General features: G+C 36.6%; 1 protein-coding gene across 1 annotated transcript in view; it reads right to left on the bottom strand.

Annotated features, from left to right (window-relative positions):
• Positions 1-401: 401 nt before the first annotated feature.
• PTH (parathyroid hormone) overlaps positions 402-13,134 on the bottom strand; it is an 18,194-nt gene continuing 5,461 nt past the window's right edge. The window contains exons 2-3 of the mRNA XM_053688892.1: positions 2,613-2,703; positions 402-1,890 (exon numbers count right to left, since the gene is read on the bottom strand). Coding sequence (XP_053544867.1) covers positions 1,587-1,890; positions 2,613-2,698 — 390 coding nt within the window. The 5' untranslated portion in view covers positions 2,699-2,703 and the 3' untranslated portion in view covers positions 402-1,586. The remainder of the gene's footprint in view (positions 1,891-2,612; positions 2,704-13,134) is intronic.

Below are 13,134 nucleotides of genomic sequence, written 5' to 3'. Positions count from 1 at the left end.
GTGAGTTTGCTACAGCTCGCTATATACTGTAGTGAATCTGCTGCACAAAATGACTGATAAGGCTGAAGAGATCTTGTATTAAATGTTACCAGTATACGGAAAAGGAGCAAGAACAAAATATAAAATAAAACCTTACAATGTATAGGGCACAAGTACATTTTTGACCATATTTAAAAAAAAAAAAAATCCAAAACATTTGTAATTTTCGTAGAAAAAAAGTGTTAAAAAATATTTAAGATACTCAGCATAGGCAGCTTTAAAAATATCAGATCCTCTTAAAGAGATATTTTACTAATATAAAAAATAATAAAAAAAATATTTTACTGCCACAATTTATCCTTTTTTAGTAGCACAAGTATAATACCATATTAAAGGCACAGTATAATACATTTTAATTTTTTTGTATCACATTTTTTTTTCTCTTGGTATTGTTTGTTAGTAGAACCTATGTAGGCTCATAGTGGCTTAGGAGTGTACACATAGTTTTAGCACTGATTGGAACAATGTACCACATTACTACAAACATTGCTGCAAACACTGCTGCCACAGAGTGTCTAAAACAAGTGCACATTACTAAACTCCCATAAGCCTATCTAGGGTTACTCTTTAACAGAGGATACCAAGGGAACAAAGTGAATTTGATAACAGAAGTGGAAAGATTTTTCTTTTTCTCAAATGTCATGGTCTGTTTAAATCACGAACGTTTAAAGAGACATAAAACCTATTTTCTTCCCTTCATGATTCAGATAGAGCAAGTGATTTTAAACAACTTTCTAATTTACTTCTATTATCTAATTTGTTTTCTTCTCTGTATATTCTTTTTTGAAAAGGTAGAATCAGGAGTTGCTGATTGATAGTTGCACATATATGCATCTTGCAATTGGCTAACCAATTTGTTCAGATAGCTCCCAGTAGTGCATTGCTGCTTCTTTAACAAAGGATACCAAGAGAATAAAGCAAATTATATAATAGAAGTAAATTGGAAAGTTGTTTAAAATTGTATTAGATGGGGACAAATTATCAAGCTCTAAATGGAGCTTAATGCCCCTGTTTCTGAGCGAGCCTTCAGGCTTGGCGAAAAAACCAGTTATGACGCAGCGGTCTACTGCTGCTCCATAACTGGTCTTCCTGCTCTGAGGCTGCGGACATCAATCCGCCCAATCCTATAGGATCGGGCTGATTGACATCCCCTGCTAGCGGCTGATTGGCCGAGAATCTGCAGGGGGCGGTATTGCACAAGCAGTTCACAAGAAATGCAGGTGCAAAGATAAATGCCAACAGCGTATGCTGTCGGCATTCATCAATGTCTGTCGGACATGATCTGCTGAGCGGATCATGTCGGATAGACCGATGATAAATCGGCCCCTCTATCGGAATCATTAAAGAAAATGTTTGTGTTTTATGTCCCTTTAACTCTGATGTTACTGTCCCTTTATTATGTGACTTTTTTTCACTTCAAGTCATCTTTAGAGTTACCTAAGTTTGCAAACAAAAGTAAAAGAAAGCGTAAAAAAATCAAAAGTAAAAAAAATATATGAAAAAATATATCAGTCTGTTACATCAGCACATTTATCTCCATATTCCTTTCAATGCAAATGAATTTCTAAAGCTTTGTCCTGATAAGATCTGTTACCATGACCACGTGCCTTTTTGTGGCTTGTGCGCTGGTTGGGATGGGATACGTTCTTGGTTCTGTTCTCCGGCTTGTTTTCTTTTTTATGAGGCTTGTGTGGTTTAGTTTCTGCTACCTTAGCGGTGGATTCCTGTGGCGTGCTGACGGAGGCTGGGTACACATTCTGTATCTTTAGCTGAAGCCATTCATGTCTTTGCATCGATTGTCTAAATTCTCCGTAATTGTGCATAAGTTGCATCTCGCTGACAGCCCGTCTCCTAAGGTAAGCACCAGTGAAATAAAATATAAACATTAAAGGAACAGTAAAGTCATAATTAGACATTCATGATTCAGATAGAGAATACATTTTTAAACAACTCTCCAATTTACTTCTATCATTTAATTTGCTTCCTTCTCTTGTTATCATTTGCTGAAAGGTTTATTTAGGAAAGCTCAGGAGCAGCAAAGAACCTAGGTTCTAGCTGCTGATTGGTGACTGCATATAAATAAACCAATTGTCATTGGGTCACCCATGTGTTCAGGTAGAAACCAGTAGTGCATTGCTGCTCCTTCAACAATTAGTAAACAAAAGTAAACTGGAAAGTTGTTTAAAATTGTTTGTCCTACCTAAATCATGAAATAAACAATTTGGGTTTCCCGTTAAGTGAAATAGGAAAAACAGAACATGGCAATCAAAAATAAAACTTCCAGGATTGAGATAAAACAATTTGAAAAACATTTTTCATTATCAAATTTAACTCTTTCTATCCTTGAGAGTGTCTTAAATATTATATGGTAGTTTGTAACAAACTTCTTGTTCTGGGCCTACCTCAGTATGCTGCCATAGAAAAGAGCTAAGATTCAACAAAGGATGCCAAAAAAGGTCAATTTGATTATTAAAGTAAATATGGAAGTTGATTTTAATCATGCATACTACATAGGTCAGGAAAGTTTAACTTTTGACTTCTATGGGCCTTTAAATAAATGTGCACTCACTTACTTAACAGGGTTTCCTTCGCAACTGCAAATGAAGAATAATCCACATAGGAGGATTCCAGTTTTGGTGAGAATTGATATAAAGTGCATGGTAACTGCAACAAAATGACAACACAAATTACTTTTTTTGTGCACAATTACAACAAAAACTACACAATACATAAAAATAACAAAGGAGAGTTTTGGGGATAATCTTCAACTCTCTGCTTCGAAGCTTTGTCGTAGGATAGCCAACCCTTCCTTATTTCTAGGTATCTCCCTTATTTGCCCAAACTTTCTTACAGTCTCTTAAGCTCCCTTGTATATCTGCTCTTAGAACATTTTTTCTCCCTTATTTTTACATGTAAAATCTTAATTGGAAACATTTAGGGCTAATTAACAAGAGGAGTGCCCATTAATGCCCCTAATGCGCTAGAAGTAAGCTTTTTGCACTTCGGGTTGCATTTGTATTATGAGTTGAAAGCAAACTGTTTTCAATCACTCGCTAACCAGATGAGCGCAAAAAGCCGAACTTACAATATTGTGTGTGGGTTCACGTATTGCCCCATAGAAGTCAATCTCTCTTGCGCAAACCCAATTGCAAATTCTTATGTGCGTTAACCCGACATGGAAATATAAATATTTCACATTCCAATGTTCTTCACATATGTTCTATTTATTCATAAGTAAATACATATATATATATATAATCTTACCACAATAGCGAAGAAATAAGCATTCACAGACCGAGCTAAATCAACACTGTGTATTTATTACATCGAAAAAACAAAGGTTCCACCACTCCACACACATAAGCTACATCCAACGCGTTTCCTGCTGCTAAACAGCACTTCGTCAGGGATACTCACAGCTGTCTGATTGCACCTTTTATTACACTCACTATTCATTCTCAGGATTTAAAGGTATACTACCGCTTATATATTTAGCGGCTTGTTTGTGATCTATACGTCATTCAATTTGGTGCATCATTATCACATTACAATATTTAAAATAACAATCTTAAATTTACAAGCACATTGTATCTAAAGATATATAGTTAGAAACATTAACACAAATGGTGGGAAAAATATCTAATGCTATATAAACAAAATCTTTTGCTGTCTCGGTTTTTTATATACCGCTAAGCTCTTACATAGTACACAAATAAAGGGGCATATATTAGATATAAGTATAGCCGTATATTAAGGACTAAGCACAATAAAATAATAATCCATTGCAATATAATCCAAGGCCTCTAGTAATAGCTATATTTTGAAAATACTTTTCACCTTTATCTATTAATAGTTATATCTAAATATTTATCATCCTATGGAGAAAAATTCGAATACTATTAACTATCGATTTTAACTTAGTTACCTATATAAAGTTTTACATCTGAGTTTTCGTTTATGCCTAAAGGACTCCCTGTCTTTAAAGTATAAATCCAGTACACTTCTCTCCTATTAAGCGTCTGTGATCTATTGCCACCTGTATTCAGCTTGGGCACATGATCAATACCTTGAAATGAAAATAAAGTATTGATATATTTTAATTCACTCATATCAAAGTTATCATTCCTTCTATGTTGGGCAAAATGTTTCGCCACTGGTGTCTTTGGTACCTCACTCTCAAGGGACAGTAAGTGCTCTCTCACTCTATCTTTGAGCATGCGTGTCGTTCTACCAGTGTATTGAAAAAAACAAAGCTTGCAAGTGATAAGATACACTATATATCTGGAATTACAATTAAGGTGATGGTTCACCATGTACACATTACCTGTTACTGTAGAGTTAAAAGTATCACTCCTAACCAGGTATTTACATGATTTACATGGTGTGCCACCACACCTATAGTTCCCATTTTTCTTTTTAAGCCACATTCTATCCTCTTTTTTCTCCTTATTGGAAAAATTTCTTTTAAGATTGTTCTCTATGGTTTCTGCTCTCCTTGATACACACCTGATTCCTTTGTCTATGACTGTTTTCAATTTTGAATCATTTCTTAATAGTGGGCTAAATTTCTGAATAATTTTACAAATTTCTGAATATTGTCTACTATATTTAGTGGAAAAAGTTAACTTATCCATATTTCTTAAAACTTTATCCTGTTTATTTTTATCCTGCAATAAAGATTTCCTGTCCATGGCCTTAACCTCTTCCATAGTTATTTCTAGATCTCTTTTCTTATAGCCCCTATCCATCAGTCTGTTTTTTAATATATTTGCTTGTATAGAGTAATTCTCTTCACTACTACAATTACGTTTTAAGCGCATAAACTGGCCTTCTGGGATCCCCTTTTTCACACTATAGGGGTGGCCAGAATCTGCCCTAAGTATGGTATTGCCTGATGTTTTTTTTCTAAATATTTCTGTTGTAATGCATCCTTTATCTATATCTCCTTTTATCGTTAGGTCTAGATAATCTACACTATTCTCAGAGCAAAAGAATGTAAACTTCAAATTGTTATTATTGTCATTTAAATATCCCATAAACTGTTCTATAGTTGAATCACCATTCTTCCAGACTATTAGCAAATCATCTATAAATCTAGTATAGAATAAAATACGGTTTTGAAAAGGATTATTAGTAGTGAATATTTTCTTCAATTCAAAATATCCAAGATATAAGTTAGCATACGAGGGGGCGAATTTCGCCCCCATCGCCGTGCCCTGACATTGTACATAAAAACAGCCTTCAAATAGAAAATAGTTATGGGTTAAGAGAAATTGGACTATATCCACAATATATTCAATAAAGCATGTCTCAAATTTAGTATACATATGTAGCATTTCGTTAAGGGCAGTTAATCCCTCCCTATGCGGTATACAGGAGTATAACGATTCTACATCTACGGTTACGAACAGTGATTCACTGCCCCAACCTAGATCTTCCACCTTACGTAGTAGGTGTTTCGTATCCCTAAGATAACCTGGTAAGCTTTTTACTATAGGTTGTAGAAATTCGTCAATCCATCTCCCTAAGTTTTCTCCTATGGTTCCTATTGTGGAGATAATGGGCCTCCCCGGCGGTCTTGATGCGCATTTATGAACTTTAGGGAGATGTTTGAATACAGTTACTGTAGGGCTCTCATTTATTAAGCATTCTGCCTGTGCTTGTGTCAAAAAACCTTGGTGAACGCCTTCATCTAACAAACTTTTTAACTCATTATTAAACCGCTCTGTGGGGTTATATGTTAATTTGTGGTATGTATTTTCATCTGATAGTTGCCTTTCAGCTTCCAATACATATGCTTCCCTATCTTGTACCACGATAGTGCCACCCTTATCAGATTTAGAAATTACTATGTTGGTATTATCCCTAATTTCTTTTAGTGCTTTTCTCTCCTGGTGTGACAAATTATCCCTTTTATTCTTTTTTGTGTGTGTATCTTTTACTTTTGTGTTGTACAATTGTGTCAATTCTTCTTCCACCACTGCGTGAAATACCTCAATTAGATCCCCTCTTGCATGTATAGGATAAAAACTACTTGTGTGTCCTATTTTTTGTGTAGTAGTTTTTATCCTATACATGCAAGAGGGGATCTAATTGAGGTATTTCACGCAGTGGTGGAAGAAGAATTGACACAATTGTACAACACAAAAGTAAAAGATACACACACAAAAAAGAATAAAAGGGATAATTTGTCACACCAGGAGAGAAAAGCACTAAAAGAAATTAGGGATAATACCAACATAGTAATTTCTAAATCTGATAAGGGTGGCACTATCGTGGTACAAGATAGGGAAGCATATGTATTGGAAGCTGAAAGGCAACTATCAGATGAAAATACATACCACAAATTAACATATAACCCCACAGAGCGGTTTAATAATGAGTTAAAAAGTTTGTTAGATGAAGGCGTTCACCAAGGTTTTTTGACACAAGCACAGGCAGAATGCTTAATAAATGAGAGCCCTACAGTAACTGTATTCAAACATCTCCCTAAAGTTCATAAATGCGCATCAAGACCGCCGGGGAGGCCCATTATCTCCACAATAGGAACCATAGGAGAAAACTTAGGGAGATGGATTGACGAATTTCTACAACCTATAGTAAAAAGCTTACCAGGTTATCTTAGGGATACGAAACACCTACTACGTAAGGTGGAAGATCTAGGTTGGGGCAGTGAATCACTGTTCGTAACCGTAGACGTAGAATCGTTATACTCCTGTATACCGCATAGGGAGGGATTAACTGCCCTTAACGAAATGCTACATATGTATACTAAATTTGAGACATGCTTTATTGAATATATTGTGGATATAGTCCAATTTCTCTTAACCCATAACTATTTTCTATTTGAAGGCTGTTTTTATGTACAATGTCAGGGCACGGCGATGGGGGCGAAATTCGCCCCCTCGTATGCTAACTTATATCTTGGATATTTTGAATTGAAGAAAATATTCACTACTAATAATCCTTTTCAAAACCGTATTTTATTCTATACTAGATTTATAGATGATTTGCTAATAGTCTGGAAGAATGGTGATTCAACTATAGAACAGTTTATGGGATATTTAAATGACAATAATAACAATTTGAAGTTTACATTCTTTTGCTCTGAGAATAGTGTAGATTATCTAGACCTAACGATAAAAGGAGATATAGATAAAGGATGCATTACAACAGAAATATTTAGAAAAAAAACATCAGGCAATACCATACTTAGGGCAGATTCTGGCCACCCCTATAGTGTGAAAAAGGGGATCCCAAAAGGCCAGTTTATGCGCTTAAAACGTAATTGTAGTAGTGAAGAGAATTACTCTATACAAGCAAATATATTAAAAAACAGACTGATGGATAGGGGCTATAAGAAAAGAGATCTAGAAATAACTATGGAAGAGGTTAAGGCCATGGACAGGAAATCTTTATTGCAGGATAAAAATAAACAGGATAAAGTTTTAAGAAATATGGATAAGTTAACTTTTTCCACTAAATATAGTAGACAATATTCAGAAATTTGTAAAATTATTCAGAAATTTAGCCCACTATTAAGAAATGATTCAAAATTGAAAACAGTCATAGACAAAGGAATCAGGTGTGTATCAAGGAGAGCAGAAACCATAGAGAACAATCTTAAAAGAAATTTTTCCAATAAGGAGAAAAAAGAGGATAGAATGTGGCTTAAAAAGAAAAATGGGAACTATAGGTGTGGTGGCACACCATGTAAATCATGTAAATACCTGGTTAGGAGTGATACTTTTAACTCTACAGTAACAGGTAATGTGTACATGGTGAACCATCACCTTAATTGTAATTCCAGATATATAGTGTATCTTATCACTTGCAAGCTTTGTTTTTTTCAATACACTGGTAGAACGACACGCATGCTCAAAGATAGAGTGAGAGAGCACTTACTGTCCCTTGAGAGTGAGGTACCAAAGACACCAGTGGCGAAACATTTTGCCCAACATAGAAGGAATGATAACTTTGATATGAGTGAATTAAAATATATCAATACTTTATTTTCATTTCAAGGTATTGATCATGTGCCCAAGCTGAATACAGGTGGCAATAGATCACAGACGCTTAATAGGAGAGAAGTGTACTGGATTTATACTTTAAAGACAGGGAGTCCTTTAGGCATAAACGAAAACTCAGATGTAAAACTTTATATAGGTAACTAAGTTAAAATCGATAGTTAATAGTATTCGAATTTTTCTCCATAGGATGATAAATATTTAGATATAACTATTAATAGATAAAGGTGAAAAGTATTTTCAAAATATAGCTATTACTAGAGGCCTTGGATTATATTGCAATGGATTATTATTTTATTGTGCTTAGTCCTTAATATACGGCTATACTTATATCTAATATATGCCCCTTTATTTGTGTACTATGTAAGAGCTTAGCGGTATATAAAAAACCGAGACAGCAAAAGATTTTGTTTATATAGCATTAGATATTTTTCCCACCATTTGTGTTAATGTTTCTAACTATATATCTTTAGATACAATGTGCTTGTAAATTTAAGATTGTTATTTTAAATATTGTAATGTGATAATGATGCACCAAATTGAATGACGTATAGATCACAAACAAGCCGCTAAATATATAAGCGGTAGTATACCTTTAAATCCTGAGAATGAATAGTGAGTGTAATAAAAGGTGCAATCAGACAGCTGTGAGTATCCCTGACGAAGTGCTGTTTAGCAGCAGGAAACGCGTTGGATGTAGCTTATGTGTGTGGAGTGGTGGAACCTTTGTTTTTTCGATGTAATAAATACACAGTGTTGATTTAGCTCGGTCTGTGAATGCTTATTTCTTCGCTATTGTGGTAAGATTGGATCCTTTTTGGTGTGTGAGATACACCGCGGAGATTTTTTAAGCTACTAGTTCTATACTGGATAACGGCTGTCTGGTGAGAAGGAGGAGTGCCTGGACACTTTCTAACTACCCGCAGAGTGGGGCCGGATAACCGTGAGTAACCTGGGTTGATATTTTCACCGCTGCATAAAGTTAGCTCAAGACCACCAATATACATGCTTATGTCATTTACCCATGATACAATATAATATACTGGAACACTGAAAGCTTTTGGAGGTTATTTGAAAGTATATTTACCTACATAGGAGAAAATATAATACCCAAATATGTATGTGTAAAATTCACTCAGCTGAAAAAACGTACACAGTTAACACTCTACTTGTACCCTGATATTAGAGTGTTACCGGTAAGAACTTTGCAACAATTTTATTCCTGTAGAAAACTAGGTTGTGGCAACGATACATATGAGACTACAAACCAATTTGCAAAAATATAACAGTTTGTTTTGCACAGCTGGAAGTTGTTACATGTCGTATGGCTCAAAAGCACAGTTTTTGCAACAGTGTGTCTTTGTATATATATATATATATATATCTTGTTTTTTTGGTACAATATATATTTATACCTATATATGATTAAAGGGACAGTATACTATTAAATTGTTTTTCCCTTAATGTGTTTCCAATTACTTTTTTTTACCAGCTGCATAGCATAAAATGGAAATACTTGTAAACAATTTAATACACTCCAGCAGGTAAAGTGGATCATTGGGAACAAATTAAAGAGGAGGAAATTTTTAAATAAACTGTCCCATTAATTTTTTGTAGCATAGATTAAACAAGGTGTTGGAAACATTTCTCAGAGATTTTATTCCATATTGACATTATTTATTTATTTATAAAATATTTTACCAGGAAGGATACATTGAGATTTCTCTCATTTTCAAGTATGTCCTGGGTCCACAAAACATTGCATTTATACAATAGGGTACAGTAAAATTCAAAAACAATAATACACAATATATGCAAAAATTTAACATAGAACAGGTAGGAAATATATAATCAACCATGACAGGTGCATTCTGTTTTGAGATATGTAGAGAGGGATCTCTTAAAGGATATTAGTCTTGGGGAAGGTTTGAAAGTGTGTGAGAGGTCATTCCATAACTGTGGCGCTCTGTAGGAAAAGGAGGATCGAGCTGCTTTCTTTTTGTATTGAGGCAAGCTAAATAATGTGCTGGTACTGGATCAGAGGTTATAGGAGGTGGGAATAGCCGGGGAGAGCATTTTGCTCAGGTAGTGTGGGAGCTTCCCAGAAAGGCTCTATAATACAAGGCTGGAAAGATGGAGGGAGCGTCTGGATTCCAGCGACAGCCAGTTTAGTTCTTTTAGCATGTAACAATGGTGGGTCCTGTAGTTACATTGTAGCCCAAATCGGCAGAACGAGTTATACAATGTATTAAGTTTATTAAGGTGAGTTTGCAATGCAGGTACGTATACTACGTCCCCGTAATCCATGATAGGCATCAGCATTTGCTGTACAATCTTTTCCTTTACTGTAGGGCTGAGGCAAGATTTGTTTCTGTACAGGGCACCTAGTTTTGGACAAAGTTTAGATGCAAGTTTTTCTATGTGGAGGCCAAAAGATAGATAAGCGTCTAACAACATACCAAAGTACTTCTTTGGTCGACATGATAGCATCACACAGTTGCTGCAGATTTGTTGGCTGCACATCCATAATGCGAATCTCCCATTCCACCACATCCCAAAGGTGCTCTATTGGATTGAGGTCTGGTGACTTTGGAGACCATTGGAGTACAGTGAACTCATTGTCACGTTCAAGAAACCAGTTTGAGATGATTTGAGCTTTGTGACATGGAGCATTATCCTGCTGGAGGTAGCCATCAGAAGATGGGTGCACTGTAGTCATAAAGGGATAGTCATGGTCAGCAACAATACTCAGATAGACCATGGCATTTAAACGATGCTCAATGGTACTAAGGGCCCCAAAGTGTGCCAAGAAAATATCCCCCACACCATTACACCACCACCAGCCTGAACCATTGATACAAGGCAGGATGGGAGCCATGCGTTCATGTTGTTCACCTCAAATTCTGACCCTACCATCTGAATGTCGCAGCTGAATGTCGCAGCCAGGCAACGATTTTCCAATCTTCTATTGTCCAATTTTGGGTAGCCTGTGCAAATTTTAGCCTCAGTTTCCTGTTCTTAGCTCACAGGAGTGGCACCCGGTGTGGTCTTCTGCTGCTGTAGCCCATCTGCTTCTTATGCTTATTGTCATTACTGTTGCCTTTCTATCATCTCGAAGCCCAGTCTGCCCATTCTCCTCTGACTTCTGCCGCTCACTGGATATTTTCTCTTTTTTTGACCATTCTCTGTTAACCCTAGAGATGGATGTGCTTGAAAATCCCAGTAGATCAGCAGTTTTTTAAATACTCAGACCAGCCGTCTGGCACCAACAACCATGCCACGTTCAAAGTCACTTAAATCCCCTTTCTTCACAATTATGATGCTCGGTTTGAACTTCAGCAAGTCATCTGCCCCCCGTCTAGATACCTAAATTAATTGAGTTGCTGCCATGTAATTGGCTGATTAGCAATTTGTTTTACCAAGCAGTTGAACAAGTGTACCTAACAAAGTGGCCGGTGAGTGTATATACGTATAGGTATATACAGATATATATATATATATAGGAATATCTATATAGAAATACTTAGAACATATTCTGATACAGTTAATATAGACCAGTCAAAACCTTTATTAAAAATTAATATTGCATAAATATGCTTTTTCATGTTTTGTATCTACATAACTGCAAAGGGCTCTTATGCACTTTTATAAATATAAATATATATATATATATATATATATATATATATATATATATATATATATATATACACAGTATCTCACAAAAGTGAGAACACCCCTCACATTTTTGTAAATATTTTATTATATCTTTTCATGCAACTACACTGAAGAAATGACACTTTGCTACAATGTAAAGTAGTGAGTGTACATCCTCTATAACAGTGTAAATTTGCTGTCCCCTCAAAATAACTCAACACAAAGCCATTAATGTCTAAACCGTTGGCAACAAAAGTGAGTACACCCCTAAGTGGAAATGTCCAAATTGGGCCCAAAGTGTCAATATTTTGTTTGGCCACCATTATTTTCCAGCACTGCCTTAACCCTCTTGGGTATGGAGTTCACCAGAGCTTCACAGGTTGCCACTGGAGTCCTCTTACACTCCTCCATGATGACATCACTGAGCTGGTGGATGTTAGAGACCTTGCGCTCCCCCACCTTATGTTTGAGGATGCCCACAGATGCTCAATAGGGTTTAGGTCTGAAAACATGCTTGGCCAGTCCATCACCTTTACCCTCAGCTTCCTTAGCAAGGCAGTAGTCATCTTAGAGGTGTGTTTGGGGTCGTTATCATGTTGGAATACTGCCCTGCGGCCCAGTCTCTGAAGGGAGAGGATCATGCTCTGCTTCAGTATGTCACAGTACATGTTGGCATTCATGGTTCCCTCAATGAACTGTAGCTCCCCAGTGCCGGCAGCACTCATGCAGCTCCAGACCATGACACTCCTACCACCATGGTTGACTGTAGGCAAGACACACTTGTCTTTGTACTCCTCACCTGGTTGCCGCCACACACGCTTGACACCATCTGAACCAAATAAGTTTATCTTGGTCTCAACGGACCACAGGACATGGTTCCAGTAATCCATGTCCTTATTCTGCTTGTCTTCTGCAAACTGTTTGCGGGCTTTCTTGTGCATCTTCTTTAGAAGAGGCTTCCTTCTGGGACGACAGCCATGCAGACCAATTTGATGCAGTGTGCGGCGTATGGTCTGAGCACTGACAGGCTGACCCCCCACCCCTTCAACCTCTGCAGCAATGCTGGCAGCACTCATATGTCTATTTCCCAAAGACAACCTCTGGATATGACGCTGAGCATGTGCACTCAACTTCTTTGGTCGACCATGGCGAGGCCTGTTCTGAGTGGAACCTGTCCTGTGAAACCACTGTATGGTCTTGCCCACCATGCTGCAGCTCAGTTTCAGGGTCTTGGCAATCTTCTTATAGCCTAGGCCATCTTTATGTAGAGCAACAATTCTTTTTTTCAGATCTTCAGAGAGTGATAACACCAAATTTAACACACCTGCTCTCCATTCACACCTGAGACCTTGTAACACTAACAAATCACATGACACCGGGCCCAATTTGGACATTTCCACTTAGGGGTGTA

Source organism: Bombina bombina, chromosome 7, assembly GCF_027579735.1.
Source record: "Bombina bombina isolate aBomBom1 chromosome 7, aBomBom1.pri, whole genome shotgun sequence".
NCBI lineage: Eukaryota > Metazoa > Chordata > Amphibia > Anura > Bombinatoridae > Bombina > Bombina bombina.
Note: the sequence above shows the minus strand (reverse complement) of the source record. Positions and strands in the feature narration are given on the sequence as shown.